The following is a 21,952-nucleotide window of genomic DNA, read 5'->3' as shown; positions in this document are numbered from 1 at the left end:
CGTGAGGCGCCCCGTCACAGTTTCACGACACCGTGACGCGGAAGTTCCAACATGTGATGAGGCTGTCCATAGGCTCGACGTCGACGGACGAAGGTAATTGGAATGAGGTAGGCAGGGGCCGTCTCACGTTGAGTTGACAGGCGCGTGGGTAAGGCTTCTCGGCCCGCATGCCAGTTGACACGGTTGCGGGTGCTCGGTAAGAAAGGCGGCAGAAGTAGCGGGCCAATAGGGCTGAGGAGGGCAGTGGCTGATTTTTCGCAGTGGTCCGAAAAGAGAGGGATCGCCGGTGGAATTGAATTTGAGTTCTGCAGTGCTAGAGGGTGGGAAAACGGGGTGGAGTTGGTGTTACGGAAGCTAGTTTGGTGTTGCGGAGGCTGGGGTGGCTATTGGGCGTCGGTTGTGAGGATGAGACAACGTCGTAGGCATATTTGTTGTCTTCGCCCCTCCCTCGTGATTATTCTCAAAGGAAAAGAGGCCCTGAGCGAAGAGGTCAGGGTTGCAATGTACCCCATACGAAGCTAAAAGCTGGAGTGCGCGTAGTCTGCAGGGTTTCTCCAGATTCTGCGCGTGCTGGGGAGGTTTTCTGACAGACCGAGTGGTGGCTTCTGCAAATCGGCATGCGGTCCGGGAGTCTTGCGTAGGTAGCGTGGTAGGTTAAAACGTGGACAGACATTACTGGGGATCTCTTTTGACACGTGAAGAGATGCGGATTCGACGAGAAAGAAGATCGGCTGAAATGTGCAAATGTAGCTGTTACGTACGTCGAAGGGCCCCAATTGTTCATTGAATCAAGCTGAAGACCAGCCATTAGTCACGGACAATAACGAGGATACAGATGGTATAGTTTGTTCTGAGTATGGTACAGAGTATGTGCTAGGTATAGTTTGTGCTTGGTATGGTTTGTGCTAAGCATTGCTTCTTTGCGCCATGCTCCGAGAGCCAATCGAGGAGCTTACTAGGCCACGATCGACCTTGGCGAATGGTCGTGATGAGACGTCTGCTTTGGCCAGGAAGGGAGCACAGTACATACAAATACATGTCGGCAGCCTGCATGAAGACTTCTTCTTCATGGTCTACTCTGCACATGTACACGACAAGGCACATGCATCCAGTGCATTTTCTCAGACAGCCGCGTGAGCAGCGTTTCCGCCCGAGCTGAGTGCTGGTGGCGGGCTCTGGCTGCGGCGGACCCAAATTGGGACGAAGTTATTGGCGTCTGCATGCCTTTCACGGGGAGAGGCTCCGGCACCTCAAGACACGGAGGATCGGCGTCGGGGGCTGTGGCATGCCTGACAGGCCTCTTCCTGGCGCAGGCCTCAGGCGTCAGGGCGTGAGGCCATTCGGCAGCATCGCAGCATCGCGTGGTTGACGACACTCGGCAGCGCCAGTCGGGGCACCGGCTGCTCCTCCGTTGCATGGCTCAATTGGGCGCTGCTGTGCTCCCATCGGCCGTGTTTGACTTTTCTGACGGCTTGGTTTGGCGTCGTAGTGATCACCGCGGACGCTGCATTGAAGTGTGAAGAGTGGAGGGTAGAGCTACTTGGCGCCGCCGGCTCGACCGCAACCCACATATCTAACTACCAGAGCTCAAGCTTCAAGCACGCCTGGGCATCTAGGCACGCATCTCGCAGCTGTCTCGGGAGCCCTCTTGCATCCTCATCTTCTTGCCCTCGCTCTCACACTCTCCTCCGATGTCTGGCAGCCGCCCGGTGCCTGCAATTGCGCTCAGCGGCATCGCCGTCCCACCCCCCGCCGCTTGAGCTCCATCGGGAGATTCAACGTCGCACACCACCCTGGCACCACCACCATGCCTGCCACAGGACGCGCTGCATGCTCCGCAGGCCAGTCCGCTGCCCGGCCCCACACGCAGTCGACGAAGCGCGAAAAGGCAAAGAGCTCGCAGTCCTTCGCGGCCCCGCCGAGGAGGGAGTCCGCCCAGACGTCGACACCACCCGATACTGCTCGCCCTGGCCTCAAGGGCCGCGCTTACTCTGCGCCTATGGTCCCGAGAACCGAGCTGTCTGGTCCCTATCATGCTGCTCAGGCGGACAACTTGTCCCTAGGCGAGGCTGCCGATGACGAAGAAATTGCTGGCGACCCCTTCTTCCAGCGCTACAATATCCAGCAACACGACGACGCCCACGACGGGGCCAACGACGACGCCTCGTCCAGCTCCCTCGACAGTTCCTCCGACACCGAAGGACCCCTCTCCCCCACTAACATCAAAGCGAGACCTTCGTTTATGGCCGATTCCATTCCCAGCCCACGGTCGCCAGTGGCCTCAGTCTCAGTACGTGTAGCTCAATCCCAATCCGCGAAGCGCGGGGCTAACGCATTCTTCGTCCAGTCGGTGGGGAACGACACTGCCGCCATGCAGGACCTGAACATTGTCGTCGTGGGTGCGCATGGCAGTGGAAAGTCGACCTTCATTCGCCGCGCTCTGAACCTGCAGAACACCGCTTCCTCGGCCGCCATAAGCTCCCGCAAAATGGCCATTGACGGATCCATTTACATTGTTCGCCTTTTGGAGCTATCTTTCAGCGAAATCAACATTGGGGAACGGGACTGCATCAACTGGCCCGAAACGATTGACGACCTTGCTACACCGCGGATAGACGGAGCTATCACAATTTACGATGTCACGAATGCCAAAAGCCTGGAGCGAGTACCCGAAATTTTGAGTCAGTCACATTCCAATTACACCCTCGGAAATTATTTGGTCACATTGCAATCCGGGTGGAGAGCTTGGAACTCAATGATGTACAATTATGCTGACGGATTCGTGGGATAGACGCATTGTCAATCACGTATCTTCCCTACCTTCTAGTTGCATGCAAGTGCGATAATCACCCTGTTCATCGAGAAGTAGATCCCGCCGTTGTGGAGCAGAAAGCGCAGAAGCTCGTGGGGGAAATAAACGCTTTCCAGACCGCAGAATCCGCCCCCGAAACCCAGAAAAGATGCCTGTCGGTAATGCTTAGAAACACAATATCCGCCAGACGAAGTAAGTTAATCCCATCTCCACATTGTCGTCTCCGTCCCGCAATCACGTCAAGAGTCGACATCGTTGTACGTTGCCTAATTCTTCCGCCAGCACAACCTCAGGCCGCCTCGAACCGTCGGAGGGCAAACTCCTCCGCTGTACGTCATGTGCCACCCCGGGAAACGTGGTCTCGGAAACATGAACGGGCTAGCTCTGAATTCTCCGGGTCCAGGCTCAAAGCTCGGACGCCCGGGCCTTTTGAAAAGGATGCCGAGAAAAAGGGCCACAAGCACACTCCAAGTGAAACGGTTGGCCACACGTTCTTGGATCTCGAGGAGTCTCCTGGATATGAATCTTACGATACCGAAGCCCAGGACTCGGATGGAGGTCAAAGCGTCGCGACAGACCTACCATCAGACGAGAAAGGCTACACGTTAGACCAGCTAGTCGAACGGCTTCTTGCGCAGCCGTTGTCAAAGAATGACTCAAAGTTTGTAGCTATTTTTTTGGCCCTCTACCGGAGATTCGGGACCCCTGGCCAGCTCTTGGACAGCATCGTCAAGCGCTTCGAAGCACTAAAGCGGGATAAGCACCCGCAAATGATTCGCACGATAGCTCAGCTAAGGCACCTAGCTATTCTCCAGCAATGGGTGAGCTGTTATCCAGGTGACTTTGCGTTCCCAAAAACCAGGCGAACAATGCGAAAATTCGTCTCTGGACTATCTTCGAATCGTATCTTCTCAATAGCTGCAAGGGAGATGGTACTAGACCTAGAAAATGTGACAGAGGATGACGATACGGATTGGGCCTGTTGTGATCGGAATCGAGAAAAGGCAGAGCCTTTACAAACATTCCATACTGTCCTCGATGAGGATTCTGATGAAGATGATTTCGCCAAAGCCATCGGTACCTTATCTACGGACAACAATAGTGTAAGCCGCAGTACGACAACCGCAACGACAAGCTCGTCCAGGACATTGATCTCTACCACTGGGTCAACGAGCAGCTCATCTCAGACCATGCTCAACGGTATTGAGCGCGCGCAAAAAATCGCCAAAACCCTAGTACCAAACCCCACAAAACCTCTTTCGAAGGCGCAATGGCATTTGATGATGGGCCAGGACGACGAAGCTATCGCAAAAGAGCTAACACGCATTGACTGGATCATGTTCTCCTCCATTCGACCCCGTGATCTGGTCCGTCACGTGAGTATGAACGCAGACGAGAAAAAGCGCTGCAAGAGCCTCGAGAACGTCAATCGCATGATCGAGCACTTCAACCACGTTGCCTACACTGTCACAAACTACATTCTCCTTCGAGACAAGCCGAAGCACCGAGCACTAATGCTCGAAAAATGGATGAGAATTGCGCGCAAGCTTCGCGAATTGAACAACTACAACGCTCTCGGTGCCGTACTAGCCGGTATCAAGGGCACGGCTGTGCATAGACTAGTTGCCACCCGTGAACTCGTGCCCCAGCCTACCTCTCGCGACTTCATGAAGCTGGAGATTCTTATGGGTACGCAGAAATCGCATTTTGCGTATCGCCTCGCCTGGGAGAACTCCTCGGGAGAGCGGATACCCTACCTCCCCCTCCACCGCCGCGATCTAGTCTCTGCGGCTGAAGGCAATGCTACCTTTGTAGGCGACAAGCGAGGCCCACCAGCAGCGAACCCGCACCCGGGCGTCTCAGTCTTTCAAGGCGCGGCCGGCAGCAGAGACTCGCGCGAGGCGCCTCCCGGTGGGGTCGCGGGTAAGGAGCGCATTAACTGGCGCAAATTTGAGATCATGGGCGAAGTCATCGTAGGCGTGCAAAAGGCACAAGGAACACCGTATCCACCGTTCGGTAGGAACGAGGATGTTAGGAGCTTGCTGCTTGATGTTAAAGTGGTTAAGGACGACGATGTACGCTTACTTATCTCTGAAGATGGTGTAGGGAGTGGGTTTCGGGAGTAATAAGCTAACAGCAAGACAACAGGAACTCTACGACCGCAGCGTCCAGCTCGAGGCCGCAGGCGCCGCCGACCGACGCAGGTTCAATTGGTTCCAGCGTTAGTGCTACCAAATTCTTCATCCACCCGCGGTGCCCAAGAACAGATCGTTATGTCCTAGACAATATCGTCTAGCACTCTACGTTTCCTTGTCTCGGCACCGTTTCTTTTTCTATATCCTCGTATTACAAGTAAGAGGAATCGTCCTCTGACCAGGGTAGGATAACGCAGCGCGCATGCCCACAATCCCATTCTCGTTCAACTACGGACACAGCCAAGCCGGCAGCCCCGGGGCCATCAGGTTTCAATGAGAATCAGAACGAAATTCAATTTCGAAGATCCTCTACTAAATAAGATCTTTACTCGAATTTCCGGCCTTCTCTGAATATCGGAACAGCCTTCTGTCGCTGAAGACGGTTTTCCTTTTATTCTCTCTTTCTTCGAGCATATTCCACTTCCCCTTCTGTTAAGATACCTTTTCTCTATATCTAAGTCTTTTAGCTATGAGCATTTAGCAGTTTAATAATGAGGTGCGAATATCCTGTCATCTAGCTTGTGCCTATTATGTCTGGAGTTTCATGTAAGGGGGAATGGATTGGTGTGGCGAACTCTCCTTTTTTGATATCTCCCTGACCCTGCGGTATCGGGGGGATCTGAGGGTGTTTTACAGGCTGTAATGAGAAATCTTAGGAGTATGGGAGGTTGTTTGTTTTATTATGTTTACTGGGAAGGGATGAATTGGTTGGGTAAGGGTTGGGATGGCTGGATTGGGATGGGCATTGATACAGAACACATGTCATGAGGTACGAGAAATGAACAAAAGTGTTTCAAGCAATGAGCGGCGATCTATCCCCAAAACCCTCTTCCATCTCCCCGCTTCTACATCCCCTTCACCTTCCCTCTCTCCCGCCCACTCTTCACCCCCTCCACCTTCTCCATCACCTCCCCCAACACCCTCCCTAAAACCCCAATAACCACCTGCATCACCCAAACAACCAACCTCGCCACATGCTCCCTCCACCCCAGCACCGGCACCCTACCCCGCACAAACTTCGCATCCACAACCTCCCACGGCACACTCCCCCCCACCGCTATCCCCGCCCGTATCCCGCTACTAAACCCGTCCTCGTGGAACCCGTACCCGGTCCACGCGCCCGCGTACCACACCCCCCGCGTCCCCTGGATCCGCGCCAGCTCTTCTTGTGCCTGTACAGCGCGCGCGTTGTACAACGGGTGGCGGTACGCGTACGAGCCTTGGGTCAGCGCCGCGGCGGGCGCGTGCGGCGGGTTTAGCGTCACGAGGACGTCGCCGTAGAGGGAGGTGGGGAGGGATTGGAGGATGTTCATGTTGTAGGTTAGCGAGACGGTGTGGAGGGTTGGTGAGGGCCTGGGGCTGGTGGTGGGGTCGGAGGAAAGGGTGAGGTAGTTCCACGCGGACCAGGCGGTGCGGCGGGTGGGCATGAGCTGGGGGTGGGAGGTAGCGGGGGGGGGGGGGGGGGGGGGGGATGAGGGGGGAGGGGGAGGGGGTGCCCCCGGGGGACGGGGGGGGGGGGGGGGGGGGGAGGAGGGGGGGGGGGGGAGTGGGGGGGGGGGGGGGGGGGGGGGGGATATGGGGTGTGGGATGAGCAGGTGGGAAGAAGAGATGATTGGGACGCACAGAAAGGTCTGAGTGGAGGTACGCGGTGTTTGGGGTTGTTTCGAATGCGCTGAGGATGCGCAGTTCTTCGGCAGTGGCTGATGCGGAGATTAGGTGACGGGCTTGGTCGCCGTGGCAGGCTAGGAGGGCTGAGTCGAAGATCTCGGTTTTTGCTTCTTGAGTGCCGCCTAGGGTTAGGCTGACTTTGCCGTTTTCTTGAGGCTCGACTGAGATGGCGGGTGAAGAAAGATGGATAGTGGCTTTTGAGGTCTCTTTCAGCACGGCATCGATATACTTCTGCGAACCCCCCTCGATCGTCAACCACGGCGGCCTCTCTGCAACCGTACTCAACAAATGATGGTTCCACATGAATCTCACGAGCGTCATAGCAGGGAATTCAAGCGCGCACTTGTCCGGACCGGTACTCCACACACACGCGGTCATGGGGATGATATAGTCATCCCTAAAGCTGTCCGAGTAACCCTCTTGCACAAGATACTCACCTATCGTCTGCTCTTTCTGCGCGTCTGAAGCACCATTCTGCTGTTCAGAAAGCAGGTCTAACGCAAACAGATTGAAACGGACAATGTCGAAGATCATGCGCCAGAAGCTCGGGCGGAAGACGTTCTCGCGCTGCGCGAAGATGGAGCTAAGAGACGTCCCGGACCACTCGAAGGCGCCGTGGTCACGGGAGACGCCGAAGGTCATTTCGGACGGGATGGTTTTGACATTTAGGGCGTTGAGGAAAGCGATGAAGTTGGCTGTGGAAGTGGTTAGTATCTACAGTGGAGCTTTATAATCTTCGCCAAGACATGTATCGAACTCACGATATGTGGCTACGTTCAAGACGATGAATCCAGTGTCCACGGGTGTGCTGTCGCCGTTGTATTTAAAGGTAGCTGTGTTGGTGTGGCCACCGAGACGATCTGCTGCTTCGTACAAATGCACCTCATGGGGAGAATTCCGAAGCGTCCAAAGGGCGCCGAGCCCGGAGATGCCGCTACCGACAATAGCTATCCGTTTCTTCTCCATCTCTTAGTTGCTGTATGACAAAGGAAAGACAGAACGCGAAATTTGAGAAATCGGAGACGATGATAAAGGTCATGAGGTCATTACTTGATGGAACGGTACTCGTCTCATCTTGGCCGCAGGTGGTTGGAAACGTTTCCATATCTGGCTGTGGAGTGACTTCCAATTGCGAAGTACGGTAGACTTCAATCATATGAGCGGTGCTAGAGGCTGGAAATAGATCTGGCCACGGAGTCGCGGAATGTCTCCTGGAATTTGGTACAAAGGGTAGGTTCCCGAGATTTGCTTTGCGGACTAGTCTCTCGCTTAATCACCAATCACCTTCAAGTCGGCCAATTAATACCTTTGTAGGGATCACGTGGGTAATTACAGTACCAAGACACACATGTTTGGGCACTCCTTGCGACTGCTTGGGGTACCCCGATAGGCATTTGAAACTCCAAATAGGATGTGAAGGCCAGCATAGTAGAAATTAGACTACCTTTTAACAAAGCTAATACCCGCTGGCTCGGGTGCTCTTCACAGTGGTGCCGAGCGAGCAAGAGAGGAGTTGGAGCAGTGCTATATCCGTGTGCCCAAAATTACGATCTAGTACTGTATTGAATTTAAAGGTGAAACATATACACATAGAATTGAACGCCGAACTCAGTCGGCTTTCTCTTTACCTGGCCTCGGTAAGTGTAGCCCTGCGTATGGCATCCCTTTTACTATCTTCCTAGTCTGCGACTCGAGACCAAATGCGCAATGCGCCGGGCCATCTTCTATGCCACCATCATCTACAACCCCAAATTTCAGCTTCGTCTTCAACAAGTCTCTTGGGAAGGGACCGTTCCCTAAGCAGCTCCCATGTCCAAGAGCATCGAGAACAGGGTTACGGGTCGTGACCATCGTATGCACAAAGCCCGTCCCGGACACTACCCCGTTCTCGATCATCGAAATGAAACCGACGAGAAGGCAAATAAAAGCCAACACTATAATAATTGCGTATCCAATCCAGAGTGACCGGGTATGGTACATGAATTCGCTCACATATCGCGACTTAGTGCACGGGACCGTAGCGTTTGCGACTATGAGCAAGGAGGTGTCTGATAGTAACGTGAGTAGCAGATCTTCATACAGTGACTGCACTTCCTTTTCTAGATTGGGAAGGGGCCAGTACGTCTTTCGGTTCACAAGCCGGGTCTCGGTCACGTCGGAGAGGGTTCGAGGCCATTTTCCTTCTATCTCGACGGTACCGCGAAGCCAATTTCGAAAGAGATATCCAATAGAGTGATACGCGGCGATCAACTTGTACCGAGGGACATCAAGACCCGGGAGGATGAAGTTTGACGATGGCGTTATATCAAATGGATGTGACGTGCCGTTCGCAGATTTAGTGGCTTGGATCGATGTGTCGATGATCGGGTTGAGAAAGGTCTTATTTGTAACCGTGGTAGTTTGTTTGCCTCCGCTGTAATTGAAGTGAACCGTGTACTGAGTTTCGTGGTGCTCGCAGGCGAAGATTCTTGGAATTTTGACTGTTTTCCATTTGCCTGCGAAAGCTGAATCCGGAGCGTAAGGTTGAGTGGTATTAACTGAATATCCAATCCATAGCTTCGGTTCAGCCTTGAGTGCGCCAAGCTCAGCTGGCCACGGAGGTCCCTCGATTGGCTCGCCTTTATCGTTGGTTAGAAGTTGAGGGTTGGCGTACTCAGCAGCGTCAACATCAGCAATGTAGATTTTATCTCCAATCGGCGCAAGAGATGATGTGTTGAATGGGGAGCCAGATTGCAGGGCTGTATCGGAGGACGCATTGGCTATCTCGTTACATTGGTATCCAGGACCAACGAAAGAGATAGAGAAGGTGCAGTTCCATCCCGCACCACATGCCTTCGCATCTCCACCTTTGATCTCGACGGGCTTGTTTGTGTAGACACTCATGACGGAGAGTCTGACTGCGTTTTTCGAGGGTCGATCCCAGTAGTCGAACCATCCGGGCGCGGTTGCATTGATATCCGTGGTATTCCAGTAGGAAAGCGAGATTCCATATGACCCATCAATCATCTTCGGATTGCGGAAGTCGTCATAGGCCTCTTCGGTGAAGTTGAGAGTAGGTGCGGTGCACATCGTGGAGTTACTCCAGACCGCCGCTTGAGTAGTCAAGGTCCCAGGCGATAGCACCGCCGCAATTGGCATCATCCAGCTAGCAACGGCCATCAAAGTTGATAGTTTAGATCGTTTGATCATTTCCCAGTTCCAGAACATCGTGGGGTCCTCAGTGACTTCGATCGAAGCCTCGATTGCCTTCAAGCTCAATGCCTTTTGTCGAAAGGTGTACCATATCCTCTGCTTGTAACATAACACAACGCTTCCGACTAGAGTAGCTCTAGTAAAGAACGCGAGGGCTGTTCCGTACTGAATTTGTCGAACTTGGTCCCGTGCTTCTTTCCCATTCAGAAACTTGTAGAACTGGTGATGTGCTAACGCGCCAATCACACCTAGTAGGAACAATCCGATGATACAGGTAGGAGTCCACCAGTGAAGGCCCCATTGAGGACGACCCGTCGGCCTTGGAATCAGGGCTTGAAGGCCTGCATTCAGGGTCGATTTACGTGGTGTCATCTGGAAGGATTCGACGCTTTCATTCTCGGTAAATGACCGCGGTGAGTTTCGAAGAGGTATAGTGTGAGGGAACCACGAAGGAAGTCTCGACGGACGTCGTGGTTCCTTGTAAACGCTTGAAATTCCAGGGGAGGACAGGCCTGGAGAATATAGCCCCGGAGAATAGGCGAAAGTCGACTCTGGCGATGGCACTATCCCAAGGCCATAGTGCCGCTCGCCCTTGAGATCCGGGGTCCCATACGGTCGTGTTGTATGACATCCAGCTAGAGAGATGTAGCCGCCATGTTGTGGTGAGAGTCTCCCTGGCGGAAGAGGGGATGGTGACCTGATTGACATGACTGCAACGATGAAACCTCTATTATGTCCTCTCAAGCATGGCTAGATTGGTGCTGAAGAAAACTGGCTGCTAGGAAACGAAGATTCTTATGGTATAAGCAAGAGGCTAGCCTCTAGAATGTGCTGCGAGATTGATGAGAGTGAAAGTATAAGGAGATTTATATGGAATTGGATCTGACTAGAGACTCTAGTAAGGAAAGAATCGACTTATAGGGCGTTACGGAAAGGCCGCTTAGAGCCCTACACGGGAATTAGATGGGGGCGAAAAGGTCGGCGAGGGCTGGACATCGTGGCTGTTTGGCGCAGCAGCTGAATTGTGCCAAGCCAACCTCATGCACCGCACCTGCATACTCTGGCCTGAGGATAGAGCGAGAAGAAACCTTGGAAGAGGCCAAGCAAAGCTGCCAAGGGGCCCGGGTAAGCATCCTTCCCTCAGCTCATGCCATCGCGCGACGCGGCTCGGCGCGGTGAAGGAAGCTGGGGAGAGTCGGCGAAGCTACAAACGCCCTCGTGTTGATACAGGGGATATATGCTGCGCAAAAGTCTCTGTCCTGAACGGTTCTCATGACCTTAGAGGAAGATGAAGGAATTGTCATCGAAGCAGAACGGGCTCAAACACTAACGCACAGGCCACCAACAGTTGGTTTGATGTGGGGCTCTAGTTTTCGTCCTTCATCTCTGTCGCACCTGCAAATGCATCTTACCGCCAACACTGATCCGTGACGGCCTGCTTGGGGTAGCCGCAGCAAACATTCGCAATGCTCTAGGGAGGTTGGAAAGACCAGAGTATTTTGCAGAGTCCCCATCAACTTCGGCGACATAAGACTTCGCTTGCTAGATCTCACCCATGAACGTGGCTGGAATACATTCAATGGAAACTCGAGGCAGTGTAACAACTCTCTTAATCTCAAAATTTGATGATTTTCCTCTAGCGTATCGCGCACCCTTTCTGTTTCAGCCATACAGAGGGTTTATCTTGTGGGAAATCATCAGAGCTACCTTATAGTGCTAGGATAAGAATTTCCTTACACCTTGCTAAGACGTCTTGTGGAATGTTACCGAGCACCCTTAGACGGCGGCAAAGAGGTGTGTGACCCATTGCTTTGGGCCTGTAAAAGTACATTAAGACACCACAAGCGGTGTCGAAAATATGTAAGGAAACTTTCGCCCTAGTATTGCAGGTAAACGGTTGCCTGTCCAAATTCACCACCCTCGAGCTCCTCGAAACTCGACGCAGCGGAAACAGGGCTACCGTTTGACTAACCGAAGACAAGCTAGCTGGGTACTCCTCACAGTGATGTCGGGCGAGCAAGAATAGAACCCGTGCAGTGGTAAATCCGTGTACCTAAACTTATGACAAAATCATCATCTTCATACCAACTACCTCAGCCTCAATTCGTTAATAAGTATCATATATCAAGCCCAGCGGGCTCAACCCGGAGCCGTTCGAATTGACCAGATACCCGGGCCCATCCATAAACCACGCATAGCGCTCCACATACGACAACCCATCCAACCACGTCAACGCCGCCTTCATGAACGTCTCAATTTGCGCCTCCGTCCCACTCGTGCACCCAAACTCGGTAATCCACAACGGCCGTCCTCCTCCAATCGAGTACGCGTTCTGCACCTGCGACTTGAAGTCCGCGATCTGCGACGCGTCGTTGTACCAGTGTATCGGGATGAAGTCCACCTGACAGCTAGTGCAATTACCAAGGAAGTTCGAGAGATAGGTCAGCCCCATTGGCGATCCGCCGTTCGTGACAGCTGGTGCTCCTAGGCGCACTTGACCTGCAAGCGGGTTCATCCACTGTTTGTATCCGGCGACCGCAGATGGGATGTCCATGCACGATCCACCATCAGAGCATCCATCAGGCTCGTTGAAGGCAAGCACAGCGTCGGTCCCGGCAGCAATGGCGGTTTGAACGTTGGTGTTCCAGATGCTGGTTAGGTCGGACGCGGCGGACCACAGCATGGGGATGTAGGTAACCACGGTGCTGAGGCCGCTTTGGGGTGTTCCGGAGGCATAGTAGCCGCTCCACCAGTTGTAGGCCCAGTTGACCTTAGAGGCTTTACTTCCGCAGGAGAGGGAGAAGAGTTGGGTCAGGGTAGCGTCGTTGTAGCTCAGGCCACGCTTGCCGGCGCTGCGGGTGGGGCTTGGAACGCAAGTGGAAGAAAAGGACGTTGTGGAGGTTCGGAGCGTCGTGGCCGATGTGGATGTGGATGGCTGGACAGAAGAGGAAGAGGTCTTGAGTGTCGTTGCTGAGAGGGTTGATGAAGCAGATGTCTTCACGGAAGAGGAGGACGTCACGGGCTTCGATGTGGAGGTAGAGGTCTTGATTGAAGAGCTAGATGTCTTGACTGAAGAGCTAGATGTCTTGACTGAAGAGCTAGATGTCTTGACTGAAGAGCTAGATGTCTTGACTGAAGAGCTAGATGTCTTGGATGAAGAGCTGGAGGTCTTGACTGAAGAGCTAGAGGTCTTGACTGCAGATGTGGATGTCTTCTTGGTGCTCGTGGAGCTGGTCTTTTTGGTGGTTGAACTTATTTTTGTCGAAGACGATGACTTTTTGGTTGAGGTCTTTACGGTCGAAGTTGAGCAGGTCGGCTTGAGCTTTAGGCCCGTACACGATGCGGACCCAGTCACAGTCCGAGTGCTCGTCTTACCAAGCGAAGTCGCAAGGCTCTTACACGTACACGGCGCGGTTGTAGTCGGCGCGGCATATGCAACGCATAAGAAGGGTATCAAAAGGTGGAAAGGGCGCATGACGGCGAAAAAGACGACAGACGCGTAACAAAAGAATGAATAGATCCAACGGAACTGCAAAAAGAGCGACAGACTCGAGATAATTCGAAAACTTCTTCACGGCGCCGACACCGCAAGCTATATACTGCCTCATGACTCTAATGAATTGCGAAAAGGAGCCGTCTTCACGGCAGCTAGACCATCCGAGGGGCAGCCTTGCGCGTCCCGCGTCCCAAATTTGAAGCCTCGACTCCCTTCAGCGAAGTCTTTGAGCGCCACAGATACAAAAGGTACAAGCGCCACGATGCCGCCGAAGCTATCACGGCGTTTCGACAGGAACAGGAATAGTGTCAAATGGAACATTTTAAAGATGGGATAGCGTGCTGTTGATCCATGGTCTAGAAGAGCGCCACGTGAGCGCTTCGTGAGCGCCACAGTCCCGATCGGGTGGCTAGAGATCCATCCTTCACGTGATGAAACGTGGCCTGGAGCGGCGATCCCCGCTCGGTTCCAGGGGAGGAAGGCACCCTTTCCAAGAATTGCGTTCCGCTGGCATCGATAAGAAACGGATGTTTTGGATCTAGCGGCCTATTAGCGTGTCAGCCTCGCCCTTCGCTTGATTGTGGCCCAGTTGTCCGCCCCAAAATCCTTCCACTATCTCTAGTCTGCCTCGAAACTTGTAACGCGCTGCTAAGTAGAGCTAGCCTGGTCGTCAAGGAAGTACCTATCAAAATGGGCCGCAGCTGTGACGAAGCCAGCAGGTCATCGTATCTCACCACTCCTGTAGGATGCAGTTCCTTGTTTCTTGTAAGGCTGCGCCAGTGAATGAAAGGCCTAGAATAGATACACGGCACAGAAGGCTCAGGAACGGTATGGAGGAATAGTGGTCGTACCTACACTAAATAATATTAGTATTTCTTTGTCTTTGTCTCTTCTTCCTCTTCTTGTCTTCCTTTTGCTTCTTGTCTGCTTCATCTCATCAATTGGCATGTTGGCCTCAAACTTTCGAGGGCGAGGCCTCTACATCATCGCTGCTATTTTCGTCTTCTCACCTCCCTCATCGTCCTCAGCCAATCGCCCTGGTTCTACCCATCCAATTTCTTCACAAAGAAACCCGTCGAAGAACCCCTTCCAGAGTCATCCCCGCCCAACCCAGAACCTCAAACTCCACCTCCTCCTTCCCTACAACCTCCCAAAACCGAGTCCACAGATGATGACGTCGAGTACTGGAGCTGGCCTCCCAGTCCCCGCTTTCACTGCTCTTCCCCCATACAATCCACCACTACCCCCAAGGACGACATCTGCGCCCCCTTCCCAACCCACCTCCTCTCGAATATCCAAGTTACCCTCAAAATCGGCGCCAGCGAACCCTCCGAACGTCTAACCGCCCAACTCACCTCCGTTTCAAAATGCATCCCCAACCTTCTCGTCGCCTCAGATATGGACTCAATCGTCGACTCCCGCACCGCATTCGACGTGCTCGCCGACTTGCCCCCTTCCCTACAAGATAATAACGCCGACTTCGACGCCTACCACGCGCAGAAAGAGCCGTTAAAGAGCGGGGATTTCAACCGGAAAGGTGGGTGGCGGCTAGACAAGTACAAATTCCTACCTATGGTCGAATACGCACACGCATCCAACCCCTCCGCGGAATGGTACGTCTTCCTAGAGTCCGACACCTTCATCATATGGGACAACCTCTTCCAACTCCTCGACCGCTTCGACCCCCGCGTGCCTCTCTACTTCGGCTCCCCCTCGCCCGGCCGCACCCCCCCTGGCTTACCGAAAACATGGTTCGCGTACGGCGGGGCCGGGTTCGTGGTTTCCGCCGCCGCGGTCAAGAAATTGCTGGATCGGGAGACGGGGGCGTATGGGGAGCTTGTCAAGCCGGGGATCAACGCGCAGTATGAGCGGGATTTGAGGGGGGAGTGCTGTGGGGATTCGATGCTCGGGTGGGCGTTGTGGGAGCATGGTGTCACGTTGAGTGGGCTGTTTCCGATGTTTAATCCGCATCCATTGCGTGGGATCCCGTTTGCGGAAAGGTTTTGGTGTCAGCCTGCTATCAGTATGCATAAGACGAGGTGGAGGAGATGGGGTCGTTTTGGGAATGGACGATGCGGTGGAATGAGAGTGTGAGTGCACAGATAGGCCATACGGACTTGAAGTGGCCAATTTGAAGTACTAATAGGCCACAGCGCCCTATACTCTACGCCGACATCGCAGCACACATCGGTCTCGGCACGTTTGAGCCCCGCAAGGACTGGGATAACGCCGACTGGGACGGCTGGCAAGAACCTGACGACTCGCCCGCACATAAGTCTGTGGACGGATGCGCTTCGGAGTGCCGCAAGCATGGCGGATGTTTCCAGTATACATTCCGCCGCGACCGTTGCACATTCGTGCGTTCATTCAGGCTCGGGCAACGGAAAGATCCTGAGGGCGAAGAAGATTGGAGCGAAGAGGAAAAGGTGTTCCATGCGGGATGGGATAACGTGAAGATCAAGCAGTGGATGAGTGAGCATACGTGTGAGGAGGCAAGATGGGTGAAACCGAGTACCAAAAGGATATTCTGAGGATTTTTTAGGATCTGGTTTTGAGCGAGGCGTTCCGGGTGTGATTATGGAGCTGGCGTAAGACTTCCAATGGACTATGAGCACGAGATGATATTAGTCCGAGGGTCGGTAAGATGCCGAGTACCAAGTGGTGGACCGAAATCACGGCTTCATGCCTGTAAAATTGACAGGATGTTTAGACGCGAGGTCGTAGAACCTGAGACATGGTTTCACGTTAGAGCGCAAATAGATATCCAATATAGAATAGCGAAACACTAATACCAAATACCAACCATATCAACATCAAATAGGGAAATTGTGGACTAATCTTTGGAGGAGCCAATATGTCCCTAGGAAGCGTAGGAAGCGTTAAACTAGACTCTATTGCGTCAAGGGCTACTAAAAGGAACTCATATTTGTAGGCCATCAGCTATTGTTAGATAATAAGGCCTTACCTGCGGATAGTCGCATTTGCAGGTAATGTAATGTGCACGTGACTTTCACGGAATCAACGTGCTCTACTGTAGTCCGCCGTAGACGAGCTTGCTAGCATGTAGTTATTGAGTGAGGATCTGTGCAACAAAGTTTACCATGGCTAGCGCTATGCAAAAATCTCCCGTGTTCGCATTCCGAATCAAGACGAAGCGTGTGAACAAATGCGATACAACGACGGTAAGGGCGATCGCCGAGAAAGAGACTGTAATAGCAACGACTTGATACCCTGAAAGATGAGCTATGAGAAACGCAATGCATTGCGCGAAAGAGAATGTTTAGATTCGCGCGAACTATTAAATTAAATGTCACAGACTCTTCAGAAATGAGATGCAAGCGAGATCGGGGCGGCTATGATAGATAGTTCGACTCTAGTGAGTGTGCTGACCATGCGCAGGGAAGCGCCGAGTAGTGCAGACTTTGTAAACATCAAGTTGTGACACAGACGACGTGGAATCGGGCATGCTCGCAGGCGTTCCGCAGGATGGGGACATGCGGGCCAGAGGCATGTCTCCATATGCCCCTGTGGGGAACAGAGCTTGGCTTTCTGGAGAAACAGCAGCAAGTATCTTGTCATTTGTAGTTTTCTTGTTTCTCTTAAACCTTCCTCGTGTATCTCTCGGTTCCGCCTGAGCAGTTAGTTGGTGGTGCCTAGATAGTCCTGAGGATCGAAGTGTATGTCGTTTTCTTTTTGCATTTGAAAGGAACGAAGCCAGGCCAAAGCTTTGCACGGGCAACATACACGTAGGATAATACGCCGCTAGATACGATCATCTTCTCCCATTACCAAAGGCAGATGAAGCTCTGATGATTGTTCCGCTGTTTCGATGCCTGTAGACATCCACTGCTCATTTGTCTTCCGTAAGAGCCGAATGGGCATCGTCGGCGATGTCTGTCGCTTCTTGAATCGGATCCCGAGGCCAGTTTCTATGCTCTGAAGAGACCGGCGGGAGGTGGTAATGGCTGTATGTCGTGAAGCCACTAGGGGCTCGCGGGCGCTATGCTGACGGTCTCAGTCGCGTTGTGCTCGGCTGTACGGCACTGTCAGTATACAGGCAGGCGCACTCTTAAATGCCTATCATAAGATAGACTTCGTGATGCTTCCTTTGACGTTGATGTTGACTCAAGTAGAATAGGTCCGCTGCGAGTTTCGCGTGTTAGGAAGAGGCAAATACGGTGTAGTGGGGGGCAGTGGTACCAAACATCAACGTCAACCCTTCCGCGACCTCCTACTCAACACCACTTCCCTCGCGACCATCCACCAGTATCCACTCTCTATTCTCCCGTCATCATGAGGGCCAAGGCCTGCCTATAGTGCTCCCATGATAGTCGTCGGCCCTTAGCCATGCCCCTCTCTGATCCCTGAGGCGAACAACGCCCGGCGCGCAGCTCCCACACATCCCGACTATTCTTGAGACATAATCAGCAACGCACCTCCTCATTCTAGAAACAATCAGCGAGAATAGCAGGCTGCCTGCTAGCGGGCGATGCTCGAAGGATTCTGCGCTTGGATAACGAAGCCTTGTGGCGATGAGCCCTGGCGTCAACGACGACTCCCGTCCGTTGTCCCAGAGCTACATCTCCATCGCATGGATACCGCAGCTTCCTCCGTTAGAGAAAGTCTGTGTCCAAGAACACTCGGCCTCCTGGAGCTTCACGATACCGGTCGCTTCCTCCCGTCTCAGTGCCGCGACCCTTCCCAGCCATGAACCTCGCCGCCATCTCCGCCGGCCGGTCCTATCGAAGACAACGCGAGAAAAGACACCTATAACGCGTGGCTTGGCCTATACGAGACAGCATATGTGCGCGCTATTCGACATGGATCGCACCTCGCCATCCATATCGGCCAGGCTTATGAGCGACAACCGGCGCAGGCTGCACATTTGCTCTTGTAGATTGGCTTAGGGACCGCATGCGAAAGGGCAACTGTCAGAAACAACCCTAGTTGGCCTGTTCAACTGTTCTGCATTGCGCATCATGTTGACAGGCCGCCTTGAATCTTCTCTAGGGGCTTCACCGACGTAATTTTTGCTGGTTCGCTCTTCCAGCATGGCTTCCATTAGTTGCTGTCCGCGAAAGCACTCTCGCCCCAGGTGAGACTCTCGGTAAGATACGCGATACTCTAAGCACGCTTCCATATTCGCAAGCCGATGCGTGGCATCATGTCTTCTAAGACCCGCTACACTGGCCACATGCCGGGTTCCCCAAAGAGTAGATGCTAAAACGATGCTCCAGCGTGCCGTTTTCAGGGCTGGATCCACTCTGAACGCATATGTTTGGTATGACCACAGCCTGCCATGGATGGCAATTTGGTACATGTCATGTACCAGTATGGCATGCCTCAACGTACGCCGAGTACAATAAGAACTCGCTCTTGTAGACTCTCCGGACCTCGACTGCCAATTCCTCGTAGTTCACGCAGAATCTATGATTCTGAAACTGCAGACGACGTCGTCTTTGATGACTTCTATCAACCATCAGTCCTCTGACACCGACGGAAACTGTAGAATCCACTGCTCTAGTTACGCTTCTAGTCTGGGATCCCAATGCGTACGCCGTACAATAAGTTCCAGTCGAATTTCTTTACCTTCGATTCTATCTTCTTTCAGTCTGATTTCTTCATTTCATTCAGACAAGCTTCGTATATTTCATTCCATTAAATCCAACTGGAGATCCGTAAAGAATGAAAGACAGAAAGATTGAAGAGTATAAGAAAAGCATAGGAAAAGGAAGAAATCCTAGAACAGATACGCAAAGGAGATCCGGCCTGAGAGCGGTTTGAAGAGTCTGGAAGTTGACATCTTGGAATCTCTACCTTCGTAATGGCCAGGAGACCCTAAGAAGTGCTACTACCCCTGCAGGCTTTCAACACGGTCCGCGTGAAAGGAAGACTTGATGGGGTGCTGAGCACCCGTAGCGTGTGGCTCGAGTCGGAGGTGTTCATGGCAGTTCTAGCACCCGGTGTCAGCTTTGTGGGGACAAGATGAGGATGTTTGTTATCTTGTGTTCACGCGGCGAGTCGCATGAGCGCAGGCTGGCGTTGAAGAGCCGCAAAAGGTGGTTGTTGTGGTGGTGTTGCGGAGGCATGGTGGTCAAGCCCAAGGAGACCGCCTGCTCCCTCCTGACGGCGTCGCCCTGTTCATGCTGTTGCTGGCTTCCTGTCTGGATTCTCTTCATCTAGAGCTGCTGCTCTTTACGCCTCCTGATTCACGAGCTCTAACAGGCTGAGTTTCCTACTGCTAGGGGTGGATGAAGGCAGTCGAGTCGCTACTCGCTTGTGGTCCGTGCATTTTGTGTTCCTTTTCTGCACGCCCCTGCTGCTACTCTCCTTTCCTGCGCGCACCACCGACATCACAGCGAACCTACAGATCTCGACGAGACACCACTGACAGCGTTATTACCTCTCCAAACCACGCACAAGACGCCCCTGAATTCGCAATGTCGGGCTTCATCATCAAACAAGAGGCCGTAGACGAGGAAGCTGGCGTGCCATTCCGACAGCGCCAGCTGTACGTCCGAGGACCCCCACCACCACCTCAACCCATGGACGTAGAGATCGCGGCGATTCGGGACCGTCTAGACGAGGTCGCCAATATCAGCCGCCAGCAGCAGCGCCGCCGCGACGTCGCTGAGCACCACGCAGCTGCCGTAGAGCACCTTAGAGATGCCGCGGAGCACACCGTCGCCGCCCAAGCCCTCACCCTTGAGGAGCAGGAGGAGCAGATCCGAGGCCTCCTGGAGGCCCTCAGCCGCCGGGACGCCGAGGTCAGGCACCTGCGGGCAGAGAACCAGCACCTCCGCGCCCAGCTGGAGACGCCTTCGGGCAGCGATCGGGCCCGTCACACCCGTCGCCGCACGCCTCCAATCCAGAACCCCTGGACCCGCCGTCGCTCGCGCTCGCCAGACCGTCGTGGACCGACCACCCCGCCTCGTCGTCGTAGCCCCCCGCCGCGTCGTTTTACCAACCGCCACCGAGACCTAGACGCCCCCCCGACGCCGACGAAAGACACCAGCATGTTGGACTACTAGCGCTGATTCGCGGAGTGCTGCCAAAGACACGGGAGAAGAGGGTTCAAATCGGAAGCTTGGCGGAGCAGTTTCGGGAGCTGTGTTGGAGTATCGGAACGGATTCGAGGGTTTGACTGTGCCGGAAAACTTGCTGGAGGACGTGGTGCGATTCGGAACCTGCTGCCGACGACATCGACTTTGGACGACTGAATTGGGTGATTGTTTTTGGAGTTTCGGGAGTTGGTTTGGTGCGGTTGGGCGGATTCGAGGAGTTGACTGGGGCGGAAAATCGGTGCTGGGAGTGGTCAGATTTGGGTGGTGTTTTGGAGTTCGGAAGTTTGATAGTGGAAATTTGAGAGTAGTTCTGTTGCTGCTTGCGGGCGGTAATGGGGCTGCGTGGTACCTCCTGCGTATAGGTTTCTGTGAGTGCGTGATGTAAAGTGCGGGAGGCTGTGAACTAGGGGTGTGGTAAAGAGGTAGGCGTTTTGGGGTCTGAATGCTTTAAGGCGTGAATTGTAGGGGTGTTGCTATTGCTTGCTGCGGCATAGGATAAGGCTGGATCGCACCCCTGGCCTATCTTGCCTTGAGAATCACGAGATGTCAAGAGCTGGAGGCTGTAAATTAGGGGTGTAGAAAAGGGGTAGATGTTTTGGGGTCTAAATGCTTCGAGGCGTGAATTGGAGGGCTATTACTGTTGCTGCTGCAACGGACGATATGTCTGGATGGCGCCCCTGGCCTATCTGGCCTCATAAATCACAAGATGTCAAGAGCTGGAGGCTGTGAATTAGGGGTGGGGAAAAGGGGTCGGTGTCTTGGGGTATAAAAGCTTCGAAGCGTGAATTGGAGGGCTATTACTATTGCTACTGCGGGATAGCATAAGGTTGGATGGCACCCCTGGCCATCTAGCCTTGAGAATCGCAACATGTTAAAAGCGGGAAGGTGTGGATTAGGGGTGCGGAAAAGGGTTAGGTATCTTAGGGTGTGAAATCTTCGAAGCATGAGTTGAAGGGCTTTTGCTGTTGCTGCTGCAGGGCGTAATAGGGCTGGATGGTGCCCCTGGCCTATCTAGTCTTGAGAATCACGAGATGTCAAGAGCGGGAGGCTGTGCATTGGGGGTGTAAAAAAAAGGTAGCTGCTCTAGGGTCCAAATGCATCGAGGTGTGAAATGGAAGGCTATCGTTATTGCTGCTGCGGGGTGTAGCAAGGCTGGATGGCGCCCCTGGCCTATTCGTTATTGGACAAAACAAGATGTTAAGAGCGAGAGGCTGTAAATTAGAGGCGTGGTGAAGAAATGTGGAACTCGGCGCATACGTCTTTGAAATCACGAGGTGTAAAGGATTTGAGGCTGAGAACCGGGGCTGCGGAGAAGGGAACGAGTTTTCAGTATCTCAACGTTCGACCTTTTGAATTACAATAGAGAAGCTGTACGTTTTGACCGTACTGGAAGTACTTAATGGTGCCCCTGAACTATTCATCTTTGGAATCACGAGATATCGAGGATGGGAGCTCGTAGACTGGAGGCATAGAAAAGGGGTCGAGATCTAGAGTTTGAGAACTTGATGTCTTGGACTTGATTGGA

General features: G+C 53.3%; 6 protein-coding genes across 6 annotated transcripts; 3 read left to right on the top strand and 3 right to left on the bottom strand.

Moving 5' to 3' along the window:
• Positions 1-1,807: 1,807 nt before the first annotated feature.
• Positions 1,808-5,385, top strand: BDZ99DRAFT_546603 (ras GEF; the record flags this gene model as incomplete). Its single annotated transcript, XM_033726879.1, has 5 exons — positions 1,808-2,275; positions 2,348-2,681; positions 2,792-3,004; positions 3,095-4,887; positions 4,961-5,385. 5 exons carry the CDS (start codon positions 1,808-1,810, stop codon positions 5,036-5,038), a joined length of 2,886 nt encoding a protein of 961 aa, XP_033570429.1. The 3' UTR covers positions 5,039-5,385.
• A 467-nt stretch (positions 5,386-5,852) lies between these two features.
• On the bottom strand, positions 5,853-8,001 carry BDZ99DRAFT_453124 (amine oxidase-like protein; the record flags this gene model as incomplete). The annotated part of the gene is made up of 4 exons (XM_033718313.1): positions 7,990-8,001; positions 7,437-7,905; positions 6,631-7,370; positions 5,853-6,437 (listed from the first exon to the last, which is right to left on the bottom strand). The coding sequence occupies exons 2-4, from the start codon at positions 7,639-7,641 to the stop codon at positions 5,853-5,855; spliced, it is 1,530 nt and encodes a 509-aa protein (XP_033570428.1). The 5' UTR covers positions 7,642-7,905; positions 7,990-8,001.
• Positions 8,002-8,115: 114 nt separating this feature from the next.
• Positions 8,116-9,683, bottom strand: BDZ99DRAFT_468019 (uncharacterized protein; the record flags this gene model as incomplete). The annotated part of the gene is made up of 1 exon (XM_033721151.1): positions 8,116-9,683. A coding segment is annotated over one exon (1,400 nt), but the record flags the coding sequence as incomplete, so codon positions are not given.
• Positions 9,684-11,974: 2,291 nt separating this feature from the next.
• Positions 11,975-12,736, bottom strand: BDZ99DRAFT_399452 (uncharacterized protein; the record flags this gene model as incomplete). Its single annotated transcript, XM_033716134.1, has 1 exon — positions 11,975-12,736. A coding segment is annotated over one exon (762 nt), but the record flags the coding sequence as incomplete, so codon positions are not given.
• A 1,317-nt stretch (positions 12,737-14,053) lies between these two features.
• Positions 14,054-15,894, top strand: BDZ99DRAFT_503103 (uncharacterized protein; the record flags this gene model as incomplete). The annotated part of the gene is made up of 3 exons (XM_033723942.1): positions 14,054-14,128; positions 14,234-15,453; positions 15,510-15,894. 3 exons carry the CDS (start codon positions 14,054-14,056, stop codon positions 15,892-15,894), a joined length of 1,680 nt encoding a protein of 559 aa, XP_033570425.1.
• A 3,254-nt stretch (positions 15,895-19,148) lies between these two features.
• Positions 19,149-20,760, top strand: BDZ99DRAFT_165221 (uncharacterized protein). The gene has a single exon (XM_033712905.1). It carries the CDS (start codon positions 19,615-19,617, stop codon positions 20,392-20,394), a length of 780 nt encoding a protein of 259 aa, XP_033570424.1. The 5' UTR covers positions 19,149-19,614; the 3' UTR covers positions 20,395-20,760.
• The last annotated feature ends 1,192 nt before the right edge of the window (positions 20,761-21,952 follow it).

The sequence above is a fragment of the Mytilinidion resinicola genome (assembly GCF_010093595.1).
Source record: "Mytilinidion resinicola strain CBS 304.34 unplaced genomic scaffold BDZ99scaffold_26, whole genome shotgun sequence".
In the NCBI taxonomy this organism is placed as follows: Eukaryota; Fungi; Ascomycota; class Dothideomycetes; order Mytilinidiales; family Mytilinidiaceae; genus Mytilinidion; species Mytilinidion resinicola.
The sequence above is the reverse complement of the archived record's forward strand: the minus strand, read 5'-3'. Positions and strand labels throughout refer to the sequence as shown.